Source organism: Hippopotamus amphibius, chromosome 8 (assembly GCF_030028045.1).
Source record: "Hippopotamus amphibius kiboko isolate mHipAmp2 chromosome 8, mHipAmp2.hap2, whole genome shotgun sequence".
NCBI classification, from domain to species: Eukaryota; Metazoa; Chordata; class Mammalia; order Artiodactyla; family Hippopotamidae; genus Hippopotamus; species Hippopotamus amphibius.
The window spans coordinates 137,540,494-137,554,718 of NC_080193.1; the positions used below are offsets into that span (position 1 = coordinate 137,540,494).

At 35.9% G+C, this 14,225-nt stretch overlaps 1 protein-coding gene across 1 annotated transcript in view; it reads right to left on the bottom strand.

Moving 5' to 3' along the window:
• Window positions 1–14,225, bottom strand: part of IFIH1 (interferon induced with helicase C domain 1) — a 51,585-nt gene that overhangs the window by 20,989 nt on the left and 16,371 nt on the right. The window contains exons 4-5 of the mRNA XM_057746869.1: window positions 7,349–7,453; window positions 1,894–2,114 (exon numbers count right to left, since the gene is read on the bottom strand). Coding sequence (XP_057602852.1) covers window positions 1,894–2,114; window positions 7,349–7,453 — 326 coding nt within the window. The remainder of the gene's footprint in view (window positions 1–1,893; window positions 2,115–7,348; window positions 7,454–14,225) is intronic.

Here is a 14,225-nt window from a genome sequence, read left to right on the forward strand (position 1 = left end):
AGAGTAGCCCCCACTCACCACAGCTAGAGAAAGCCCATGTGCATCAACGACGACTCAACACAGCCAGTAAATAAATAAATAAATAAAGATTAAAAAAACACAAGCAAACAAAGAATAGATTGAGAGGTCTTGTTAGGAGGACCTCCTTGATATTAGAAGTTACTCAGCAGAGCTGAGAGAACCACTCAGCAATGGATGAAAACTGGATCTTGAAGACCTCTTTCAACTCTAATAGTCTATGATGCTGTGACCCCATAAGGGAAGAAAAGGCAGCTGATGAATCAAAAATAACTTATAGGTTTTGAGGCTACATGCTTTGGAGGAGGAAATATAACCAACAGAGAGACAGACAAGAAGAGAAGGAGAGCTCTTTGGGAGAGCAAATGAAGGGAATGAGTTTGAGGAAATGGCAGGATGTTCAAATGGTATCAAAAGCATCAGCTTAAGTGGTTTCAAATCCATTTAACTTTGTTCTTGTCTCTGCACCTGGCACTTAAAACCCTGCTCACTGACTAACGAATTCCAATTTATTGGCTATAAAGGTGAGGAGGAAGGGATAGAAGAAAGAAATAATATTTACTGAGTCACTCTTAGGCTTTAGATTATTCAATTTAAACTTCCAACCCTGTACAGGGTAGTATTATTTTATTCACTTTACAGATGAGGAAACTAAAGTGAGAGAAGTTAGTGATTCGTCCAAGATCAAATTACTGGTAGGTAGAAATAGTATTCACATCTAGATTTCTTTTATTCCAAAAGATAATATCCATAATAAATGAAATATATGAAAAGCCGTGGAAAAAAATTCTAATGTATCACCATTACCCGCCCCCCCCCACCACACACACCCACACCCACACACACACACAGAAACTGTTCTAACAGTGGGTATAAAGGAGCAGTCTTTATGCTTAGCATGTGCATACGAGATGCATTTGGAGCTACATGACAGAAATCATTACGATCATGGATTCCGAGTATGTTTCTTTAGAACTGAAAAGCGGGTTGCAACTAAAACTTTCAGCATGATAGAAATCCAAAAAATAGAGGAAATTTACATAGATAGTCTATTACTACATTTTCTGTAAAGGAGTAAATGAGAATCTAGTTACCATAAATAATGGGAAAAAAGACTGTTTCTGGTCATGGAACAATGTACTCAATTTTACTCCATAAATTGGTAAAGATTAACAGCCCCGATTTGCAAATTTATAAATTAATAAACTCTGCTATACCTGAATAAAGCTCAAGTAACTAAATTTTGTTTAAAATGAAGAAGACCTATACCTGTTTATGAAGATAGGCTTCAAAAATCCTGCTATAAATATTAAAGAAACTCTCAGTTGCATTGAATGATATATATATAACATATATAAAATATGTGAAAATTATTTATCTATTTAACATGATATAAATCAGCCAAATATTCACTTAATTTTCTCTTCATCTTCAGACCTAATTATATATATTCTGAATAATGAGCACTTGCCATTTTTGACTAAGGGTCAGTGGTTAAAAAGACTCTAGAACACAATGTTTAAGCCTAGATTCCAGTGATATTTTGAGGTCATTTATGTTCACACGCAGTGATAACTTAAATTAGTACCAGTTCACCTTAAAGAAAATCTTGGTAAATATACTCTTTATATATCAGTTACAGCTATTTGATTTAATGCTCTGGTTTAAGAGGAAAAAAAAGTCTACTTTAACAGCTAATAACGTAGGTATTATATATAGCTAGAAAAGCAAAGATTTAAAATAAATTACTTATTTTGACATTTTTCCTAATTAAACTAAATCTGTGTGATCCATTGTTACAAATGTCACTATACAAATGCTTCAGAAAAATAAAATGAAAATAAACCATGTTCTATTTATGTGCTGTTTGCATACCTTATTGACAAGGACTATAACTTTTCCAAGTTCCGATGCTTTTCTCTTTTTGTCCAAGTGATCCTTGGCAATGTGAACAGCCACTCTGGTTTTCCCACTCCCCGTAGGGAGGCATATAATGATATTCTTTCCCTCCAAGGCTGCCTGGGCCACTTCCAGTTGGTAAGGCCTGAGATGCATTTCTGGCTCAGGGGATGCTCTCTGTACCACATTCTCTTCATCTGAAGGAGGTTAAAAGGAAGAAAAATAAGGAAACAGGCAAGAAAATAACTAAGGCTAGGAAGCCTGAAACTGAACATAGGCCTCTTGTAGCTTTCATGTGTGGTCCAAACCATTCCATTTTCTATTCTCTGCACCAAATGGGTGTCAGCTCTCCACGGGTGCAGGATACAACCCAAGCACTCTGGAAGTGGCCTGGGGGTGGGGGTACAGAGGGAATGAATGAACAGGATGCAGGCCTAGGAGGGGGCAACACAGAGGAGTCTTTTCACAGAGAGGGCAAAACTAAATGGAGATGACTGTGGCACAGGCTTGCAGTTTACGGTTCCTAACGCATCAGACTCGCCATTTCTTCGTGGTACCGTTCTGCCCCACTCATTTCTCTTAGCCTTTCCACCAGCAAACCAAAAGGAACTGGGAATATCGGACTCATTAGTCCTCCTTGTTCTGTATTCCCCCTCACTTTTTATTGCAAAGAAATATTAGAGCTGATGCTACTTTCCTTCATTTGAAAAACTGCACCTGACAAACCAAATACCACAAAGCACATCTACATCTCTCTCTCTCTCTATCTACCATCTATCTCAAATATCTAAAAATGGCTCCCCCTAAATCCCATTTTTGCCATTTACGACAAGCAGATTAAACAGAAGCAATATTTAGGGAAAAAGAAAATCTCCCACGCTAGCCTTAAATTTGTAAGTTTGCACTGAAAGATGAAAAATGATTTTGTTAGTTTTAACTGAATTGTGACTAATTTTGCCATTTAGTTTTGAATGTGATTTTTATCACTTCCTTATAGGTATGTCTCCACATAGTCATATTTTCCTGAAACTCAAAGCACAATATATTAAAAATATTTCCAATTAACATAGATTTCTAAATTTAAAATACTGATAAAATAAGTACTAACATACATTAATTTTCCAAACCCTAGAATAAAATCACTGTATCTTGGTTTAAATATATTTTGTTTAGAAGTGACCGTATTTATCTATATTCGGCAGGGGAAAAGATCTAAAAATGTATAGCTTATCATGTGGAATGCAGTAAAATAAATATTACATCAATTTAAAAGCCCATCTTATGCTTTATGTAATCACAAGAAAAAATAAAATGACAGCACTTATCAGTATTTCATTACACATGAAGTAAGTGTTCTTTCTCTTATCAATGACTGCAATAAAACTAAACTAACATAATCCCATTAACTTCAAAAAAATGCTGATTGTGTCATTTCAGCCACTGGATGATTCTATTTAACTGGGTTTCAACTTGTTGTGATAGCACTACCTGAACAGGTAGGAAAATTCACACCAAATACCACTTAGTAAGAGTCATCTACTAACCTGGCAGGAAATTTACCTTCTGTATGGATAAGTAAACACATATGCAGTACGTTCACGTTATCATTGGCTCATCTGCTGATTCATTTACCATGACTGTCAGGACAAACTCATTCAAGATCACCAGCTTTTAAAAACACACATTGACAAGTTTTCTTTCCATGCTTGTTTTGAACTCTATAGCAGTTATAATTCATCTTCTATTATGTTTATGTAAGATTCAAGCTGACTTCAGGATAACATTATTTCTCTGCTAAGTAGCTTTTATAGATTATCAAAATTCTAATATTCCACCTATATTTTGATCATTTGCCACCTAACTTTTCCAAAGGAGCCAGAATATTTGCAAAGTAAGACGTGTTTTAAATTGTGTTTTAACACCAAGATCCAGGAATTTACTTTTCCTAAATTGCCATTTGAGGTGGGAAATTTTTTAAAAGATATTTGCAAATTCTCCTTGTTGAATTTCACTGTAGGTATATTTTTTCAAAGATTTAAAAAATAATAAAATTCAGCTTCCCTCATAATAGTTGCATGCACTTTTTTAATAATCATTTTCCCCTTTTGTTTTTCATGCTTACTACTACATCCTTGGGTAACAAAAATTAAAAAGAGAAACAGAGCAATTTTCTAAGTCTCTTTTCCAGGAATCTAAAATGAAGTCAAATGAGTAAGACATCAATATCACTTATGTATATTAGATATTTGCTGTATTAATACACTTAAGAAGAGTTAAGAATTTAATAGGGCTATCGTGTTCAAAATTTCATTCTAGAACCAAATGCACGATGTTTCCTGTTACTTATCTAGTCACGTACCACTAATTTATTCCGAAGTAAACATTTACTGGGTGCCTACTAAATGCCAGGCACTCCCAAGAACACAGTCCTTGTTTTGAAGGACTTCAGAGGCTAGGGCACTCCATTGCTGCCACTGAAAATATCTGGCTAGTAGACAGCTCAATATTGTCCATATTTTTTTGAGTCAAGTCTAGGAAACTTGATGGGTAGCCCCAAGTTTAAAAGAGAGGCACAGAGTGAATATGGAAAAAAATTAGAGTTGGATTCATTGTGAGGATAGCATCCAAAGAAAAAGAGCTGGGTGAGTGCTAAATATTCAGCCTGATTCTTGCCTTATCACATCCTCTGACATAGGGCTGGAAGAATGTATCCACATAAGCAACGAAGAGAGAATTTTCTCTTCTCTGTCACCAGAAGGAGAGAATTGGGCTGGTGTCAAGGAGCCAGGAGCCAATTTCTTGTACGAAAAAAAAAATGTTTGGGTTTTGTTTGTTTGTTGTTTGTTTCTTTTTGGCTCTCTTTGAAAAGCAAAATCGATTAAATGCAATAAGGAAAATGGTATTTAAAACATACACAGGCTTTGAATAACATTGTGCCTACCCTCTACAGCAAATATTGATCAAAGACCTTAAAATCATACTATACCATACAAATGGTCAAAATACGAAATCAAATAGGGCTTAAATAATAACATTCTATTGGAACTACACCATGTGGCAAATTTCATTCTCACATTGATTTTGACAGCTGAGTTATTCTTGGAGAGAAAAGGTCTGTCACTGCATGTGTTTGAAATTGACAAAGTATTCCTTTACCTATAGTATGTAACCTCAGAAAAATACACCATCCCAGCTGGACAAATATTAATAGATATTACCTGGAAATAGTAAGGAAACACTTTCTACATATCAGGCAAATGTGCATTGCCAAAAATATTGTCACTCTGTGAGAAGCACTATATCTCTCTGAGAATGAGAAACAGAAAAACAAAAAAGCCTCCCATAGTATAATTAGAATATTTAAACTTTAAAAGTAGCACTAATTATGCTTTACTACGGCATAATAATACTTCTACGAAGGAACATAACGTCACGTCCATGATCCTTATGGCCCATCATGCAACCTTTGAAGGTAGATGAAGGGCATGTGACATAGGGTCTCTTTGATGTCAACCTCAGAAGTTAAAACATAATCCCAAACACTGTAATGCTTTCAGTGATTCAAAATGTGTTTAACCGTTTGCAGTTTATATAAACCTGTTTTTGAATTGATTTCTACTTCAGCCTATATCATGCGCCTGAGAGAAAGGAATTTCATAATTTTATAACTTCAGAATTTTGCTACCCACCATGCAATTTTATATCCACTAGTCTTTGTTCCTAAGCACTGACCATTCAGAGTTTCAATGAGTGCCCTTTAAAAATGTGTTTGTCTTCAAATGTATTTGCCTTTGAAAATGTATTTGCTTTTTAAAAGTAGGTTGCATTCAGATTTATCATGTCTTTCATGCCACACTGAAGACTGAAAATCAGTAAATAGTTACATTTGCTAACAGCTTTAAACAGACAAAGTGACCTGCATATAGAGGATATCCATTACATATTTATTAACTGAATGAATATTGTTGAAAAGCCCTTACTTAGACAAACAAAAATTAGGATGCAGTCCAGAAGCTTAAAGCAACCATAAAGAAGTTAAATATTAGCTAGATTGTATTTTGAGTTCTAGTATCAATAGCATTTAATAAAAATGTTAATTATTAAATTTAATGATTGTATAACAAGCACGGAAAAAACAAATACAATCCACAGAAATATGCACATGGCAAGAACTTAATAAACACTGACTAAATTGAACAGAAAATTAATTAACCCTTTTTAACTAACCTTAAAGTTATGACTGACATTTGGTGAACTGAGTTTCCTCAAACCAACTTGTTTTAAGAGATTCAGTGGTGTTATTAAGAGAAAAGGGCACTTAAATAAAAGAGGTGGTACATTACAATTGAGAAAGCTTGTAGGGCAGATGCCCATCTTTATGTAAACTGTTCTGCCCCTTTAAGCCTATCGCAGATGTAAATTTCTATAATCCTTCTGACAATGCAGGGTAATCTGAAGTACACAATATTTTCTGTGTTTTCTACAACTCAGTCACAGAATGAATGAAGAATAAGGTAATTTGTTTCTTAATTTGCCATTTTGCCACTGCCTCTTAGTTGGCCACATTGCAAAACATTGTTTTTTGTTTGTGCTAATTTGTTAATTTTAATTATATTTCAAACATATAGACATATATTAGAAAGTTGTGTTAACAGACATCCAAAGACTCATCACCCATTCTTAAAAGATGTTAACATTTTACCTCAGTAACAATAATGGAAATGTGCATTCAAAGAACAGAAAGAAGAGATTTGAAATCCATCAGACTGACAAAAGTTAGCAAGTCTGATAACAGGAAGCTTTGCTAAACTGTGGAGATTGGGAAGAGGTACTCATTTATTGCTGGTGGGATATTCAACTGATAGGAAGAACAACTGGGGAAATACCTAGTAAATTTCTCATTTAGTGATGAAAATATTTTGCGAACTCAAAGAGATGTTTATACAAATTGAAATTCTTTTAACTACATGTGTAAACCAGCTCCTATTTTAAGAGGGACTCATTATATGCCATTAACTACAGTCATACTCAGCTTATTGATAGTATTTTTTAATTATAATGTATTTTAATTTAAAAAAAAGCAGGGATTGGAAAGAAACGTACAGAATTGAGTACATAATATAAAAGCAGTCAGATTAATTGAAACAGATCACATAAACAAAATAGATTACATGATTCTATGGAACGTGGCATATGCCAGACCAAAAAGCCATGGACTGGATCAAAATCAGAGAGCGTGATTCTAAGACTTTTTTGTAAGTTGTACTTTTAAAGAAAGTGAATGGCAAAGTTCCAAAACTACTTCAACTGTAGAAAAGAATTGCTTTAATTGCATAAGTACATTAGGGAGGGTATGAACAGCCCCCATGCTTTCCACTATATGGTGTCTTATTTCACACTTTTTAAGGTTTACACAACAGTTAGGCAGTACCTGAATCACTTCCCATGGTGCCTGAATCACTGCCCATGTTGCTGTTATGTCCAAGACTTTCATCTAAGCAGCTGACACTTCCTTCTGCCAAACTTGTGTCTGATTCTGCAAAGGAAAACATTTTAAAATATTTTTAAAATATTTCTGAGAATAAACGTATTTTAACGGCACACCTCTACAGCACACAGTACATACAGTTCAGTGGAAGTGGAGAAGGCGCACCCGGCCGATTAGGAATAACAGGTAAGAGTTTCTGGCACCCGATGCTTAAGAACGCCACTGTGGAGGAGCAGCTGTCGGGGACTGAATCAAATACATCTATCTACCTACTCAAAGTACCGCAAATCCAGTTTGAGAGCTCATGTAAATTCCTAAGAATTTATGACTTTTGTCATGCCCCATGGGTAAATTTTGTCCAAAAAAAAAAAAAAAAAAAAAGATCTAGGCCTGCCTGATAATGTCATTTAAACAAAAGTACTATATAGAAACCCTCGAGTCTTTTTCATGTAAAATGGCAGAGAATTAATAAATTATAGAAAAGATTAATGAATTCCTGAAGTACATGGTTCTACTGATAGGTTAGGAAAATAGCTGTTCAGTGATACACATAACTTTAAAATCTCACAAAGAATTTACTCAGAAAGAATATCATGAAAACCTGGCGTTTGCAGTGACACTAGAAGCTTCCATGAGGTTGGAAATATTTTTTTCTCTTTACTATAATTAAACTAAGCTTCCATCAAAGAATCAGAGTGAATATGAGTGGCAAGGGTATATTGGTCACTTATTAATCCTGGTGTTTTCTTTCCAGTACTCAGTATCAATTCCTTTTGAAAACCTTCCTTTCCTCAAGGGAAGACTTCCCTCCTTACAGTTTATTTCCAAGGATTTACGCAATCCCATCCGCAAGGATCAGAGCTATTGCTAAACTGGTAAAAATCCATGAAAGATGGTTACAGATGTTGGTTTTGGAATTAGAAAGGCTTGTGATATTTGCTGTTGGCAATGCTCTGCGCCTAACTTGCTTCCTCTTATTTAAAATGGGGCTAGAGGGACAAGCTATTATGTACCAAATAAGCTACAAGGATATATTATACAACACAGGGAATAGAGCTAAAAGTTTATAATAACTATAAATGGAGTGTAACCTTTAAAAACTGTGTACACCTGTGACCTATACAAATATTGTACATCAACGATACTCCAATAAAGTAAGGATAAGGGAATAAAATAAAAAATAAAATCGGGCTAACATAATTTACCTCACAGGACTTGACAACCATGGAGTCATATTAGGGACAACAAGCTCGCTGCACTTTAATCACTGGTGATTGGAAAATGAAATAAAATTCAAGCAGCTGGTGGATGACTAGGGCAAGAGTGTCATGTAAAAATCTCTTGGGAATTCCCTGGCGGTCCAGTGGTTAGGACTCCTCGCTTTCACTGCCAGGGCCTGGGTTCAATCCCTGGTCAGGGAACTAAGATCCCACAAGCCATGCGGTGTAGCCTAAATAAATGCATAAAAATATCTTTACAATTAATACTATTTTATAATATTTATACTTGTTAGATAATTATTATTTTATGCTAAAGCTCCCAAATGTGCTAAATAAATTATACTAAAGTATTAAGCTATGTAAAACCAGTCTGCGTGTCACCTATTTAAACGGGAAATAGAAACGGGTGAAAGACAGACAAAGAGTATATTACAAATGAAATGTCTCTGGAAAGGGACAACATACAACTCCTTCAAATTCCAAGTATCTTCTTTCTCTTTAACTGGTTGTTCCCTTTTTTAAGTCAGGTATGTTGAGGTATAATTTCCATACTGTAAAAACCCCTCTTTTTAGGTGGACAGTTCGGTGAGTTTGACAAATGCACAGTTTTGAAACCGCCATCGCGATCAAGATTTTTCCATCACCTCGAAATCCCCTCCAGCCCTTTTGTTGTCACTTGCCTTCTGCTGTCCCTGGCAAATCCCTGTCCAAATCCCTTGGACAGATTTAGTTTCTGTCCCTAGGGTTTTGCCTTTTCCAGAACGTCATATTAATGCATTCAGGCAATATGTAGCCTTTAGGTTTGGCTTCGTTAACTTAGCATAAGATGTTCAAGATGCGTTCACGTGGCTGTTTATATCAGTAATTTGTTCCTTTTTACTGCCGACTACTATTCCATTGAGCATCTGTGATGTGTGTCTGTGACATCTCCCTTCCAACTTGGGTAAGCCCTTTGAGCTTGGGAAATAGAATGGAATTACAGCCAATGCTAATTAAATATGTAAGACAGCTTTCTTAAAAGTTAACAGAAAGCTGATAAGAAATTTGTAAAAAAAAAAAAAATTCTCAATGGACTTGCATACTGTTTAAGTATATTAGCACAACACAAATATACTCATGTGAAAATACTGTGCTTATCAGTTGTCATAGATTAGCTCTGAAACTCAGATTTGAGGAATCCCTTATGATCACACGGGAAAACCTGTACATCTCACTGAGAGATTTTAAATATGGCACTTTGCAATTCCCAGAGGTATGCCTTGTTAGGAGCTCAGAGGCGAGTGTGGGATAGAACTGTCAAGTAGAAGAGCGTTTTGGGCAGATGTACTGATGAAAAGAGAATATGAGTTGTAAGGAAAAGGCAAGGTGTAAAATGAGACGGGGAAAATGTCATTGAGAGGATAATTCTGGATCTAGAAAGATAGACCAAGCTTTTTAAGGTAAAAAAAGTGAATTTTGACGTGCTTTTCACTTGTTTTAAATGCGGTATTGAGAACTGAAGACAATGCCAAAAGCACTGAAAAATACTAACAAATATTACCTAAAATCGAACACTGTATCTTTAAGTTTCTACTAAGTATAATCCAGATGGAAATTATACTTGATTTTCATTTCATTTTCTAATCACTAGCAGTTAAACCATTATCTTAAACGTACTCCATGTATATGTAAAGTCAGGATTTTCCCCAAGCTTTGTTCTAACATACATAAGGTTTGGGGGAGCTGCTTAATACAATATGCATGAATAATTTATGACTATTAAAGAAAGTTACTACCAAAATAAAGTATTATTAATTAAGTTCATTATCTGGATTATTTTGATTTAGCAAACAAATCTGCAGTGTGTCAGAGGACACTGAGCTCAGTGCTTTCACAGATGCAATGTAAGTAATATTTTAAGCTCTCAACATCCTATGCGGCAGATAGCCATTATCACCACAGTTTCATAGGTGAGAAGTCAAGTCTCAGAGAGGTTAAATGATTTATCCAGATCACACAGCTAGAATGGAGCAGAGCTGGGAGTCTCATTTTCTGAATTCAAGTCTAATATTCCAGTGCTTTTTGCCCAATGCCAAGCATGGCTGACGACCCTTTGCAAAGCTTTGTAAACAAACAAACAATACCCTATCCATAGTGTTAAGTGAAATGAAAGTTTGTTTTTTGTTTTTTTAAAGCATACAGACATTTTCATTGGAATGTCAAGTTTTCTATCAATCCTGAAGTAGCTTATCTTTCCAGGGGAAAAAAGTTAGAGATTTCTTGTGCTAACTAACATCTCTGATTTCATCCACAAACTTTCCTTTACCTTACTTTTAAACATCCAGTTTTTTTTAATTTTTATTTTATATTGGCATACAGTTGATTAAACATCCACACTAAGTTTTAAACTTTTTTCTGCACACGAATAAGGGAAGAACATTTCTATCCTTCTTGGATAAAATTAACTGCAATAATTCTGCTAGAGATCATTATGAAAATTAAAGTGAACATATAGAGGTCTATTTCTTTGTCATTTTAAGGATATATAAATCTCCAGTTTCTCAACACAAAAATAATTTTGTTTCCGTGGCAGCAAATTCCTATGCATTTGATATATTTTTTGATTTCACAGAAATAGAAGTACTAAAGGAAATAATTCTAACATTTAAAGAAAATATATTGTATCTCTCATCTCTCGTAACACTGAGAATGCCTTCCCCAGAGACTTTCTTCCTGCATTCATCTAAAAAAATCATGGCACACACACACACACACACACACACACACACACACATACACACAAAGCCAGATCAAAAAAGTGTTATGTGATGACAAAATTAAATCAACCTATTGAGTTTATAAGCCAAGAATTTCTACGATTGATTATATAGGATTATCATGTTTCATTCTTTGTATCAATACTTTTCATGTTTCAATCTGGACTTATGCCCTAACAAATAAAGTCATGTGTCTATGATTTTAAAATAGATCAGATAAATAGTCAGTTGGAGATTGGGTGTTCCCATGAAAAGAACATGGGCTGTGGAGTCAAACAGATCAGTCTCCAGATCTGAGCTCAGCCACTGCTAACAAGTGACTTAATCTTTAAAATTTTTAAAATATAGATAGTAGTTTCTACTTTCTCCTTTATTGTGAGAATGATTCTGTTCGATCAAGGAAATAAATCTGAGTGAAACATCTTAAATTCTCATGAAGTTGCTGTTTAAATGAGCTTTGAATATTAGAGCTAGATTATATAAAAAGTTTAGTTAACTTTTAGATAGGTGTCACTTCCTCTAGGAAAAATATCAAAGCTAGCTATGAAACGGATTAGAAAATGCTGGTAATTTCTGTTAAACAAAAGCAGTTGTTCCTATCCAACTCTATTGGAACGAAGAAAAACAATACTCCTCCAGTTAAAAGATACGATTTTCTATAATAATTTTGTAAACAACACAATACAGAACAGCTTTGCTTGCAATAATAGTGTCTAAGACCGGTCCATAAGCCATGGAAAAAAAATGCCTCATTTTACAATCACGTCTTGAGTAGTTTACTAATAAGGCAGAAATATTAACTTGAATCTGAGAAATTTTATATTTAACATCCTCTGGAACTTTAAATACTTTCAAATATTTTTAAACCATTTAGAAGCCAAAGAAAATTGAAGTTAAAAAATTTCAAGTGAAAAAAAGCCTCTTCGTTGAAAGCATTTTTAGACCTATTCTAATGTAAAGTATGCCCTCTGCTGGAAAAATGCGATTATAACAATTAGTTGATAAGTATGTTTATTCAACCTAAGAACTAAGCTTCATTAGATAAGATACAAAGTGGTTCTTCTACCCCTACCAGGTAGGGTCCCCTCCTATTTTCAGCCTAAGATGCATTTCTCACTCCACAGAAGATTTCTCCTTTCTTACCCCTTGCCTCAGGCTGCCGTTCACTTTGCTGGAAAATGGTTTTGCATCCCATTAGGAAGGAGGCCAGAGCCTCTGTGCTACTGAGGAAGAAGAAGGGCACCGACAGATCCGTGCTCCTGAGAGGCAGTGCTTACAGGGTCTGCAAATAGTCAAATTTCACTTGCCAGATAACTGTTTGTTCCAGTTCTGACCTTGTGAAGCACGTGAGCTTCAGTTCTTCAACTATCCCCACCTGCCCTCTAGTTGCATCATCCCCCAGTCTGGAACAGCAAAGACCACCCCTAAAGCTTCCAATACATGTGCACGTATGGGCGCACACACAGACTCCTGAGGTTCTCAAGTGTGCTTACTGGCATACTACTAATAATACCTATTTCCTTTTCTTTGGAAATAACTTAATCTTTTTTGAGAGGAGATAGAGGACTTTTATTTTCAGCTCCATGTATATGGATTTGTGTGTGTGTGCGCACTCACACACGCTCACATTTTGGTCTGTCAGATTCTGCTCTCTGTGCCAGGGAACATGTGTTCCCGCAGAATGGAGAGAAGCCACCTCCACCCACCTTGCATATTCTCTCCTGGATCCAAGCTTCTAGGAAATGAGTTCCCCAAAGAAAAAAAAAAAAAAATCTCCTAGAGCCACAGGCCCACATGGCTATCCATGGAGCTCCTCGGCTCCTGTTTATAGAATTCACACTGCTGAAATGTTTCAGCCAGAATTAAACTGGAATTGTGTATATTGATGTTGGCTGCAATTGTACCATCTATGCCCTTTAGCCTTTCGACTTGCGGCTCAAAGGGAAAGAAAGGGATTCAAGCACAGGGTGGGGGGGATAACCACACCCACGAGAGTGACCCATTCACTCACTGCTCGTCAGCAGCGGGGCTAACAAGTCCGAGAGCAGAGTCAGTTATGAGTGACAAGCCTGATGACCACATGGGAAGTAAGTCTGCACAATCCAAGGGATTGGGAAGGGCAAGATAGAAGGTGATGAACTGGAAACCTCTTTGGCTGGTAGGCACCCTTCAGGAAGAGCTATTCAAGTTAAGTAGACTTGAGGAAAGTAGGGGGAGATTCATTTAAACGTATCCTGATAAATATTCAATAGTAGCTCTTGGGGAGAAAAAAGCAACAATTTTAAAGTATTTGCCAATATGGATGGTATTCATGTTCCCACCATGGCTGATTTCAAGCTACCAGCGTGATGTCACCGAGCGGAACTGGGAAGAGATGTGCACACTGGGCTCCTGCAAGCCGGAAGGAGCCCGTTCCAGCACCCCAATGGATACATCCGTCTAACGAAGGACTTTCCTGCAGACACCATCTGAAATAATCACACATGCTTTGGGCTAATATTCCATAATTGTCCAAACAACGCATGATAAACATTTAAGAGTATTCTTTTGCCTTAAGACAAGGCTTTGTAAAAATCAAAGTAAGAGAAATCCACTAATTCTCATCGATCCTAGAAGTCTTATCTCCCACCTCCCTCCTCCATAAATGCTCCCCTCTAATCCAACTGTTCCCCTACCTACATTTTTTGTAAAACTTCGCTATGTTTATTACAGCTGGATTTTGATGTGTTTATTATAGCTTGGGGAATTTTTTATAGATTTTATTTTCTAGAAGTTTTAGGTTTGTAGCAAAATTGAGTAGAAGACAGAGAGATTAGCCATATCCCCCCACTCCCATGTATGCAG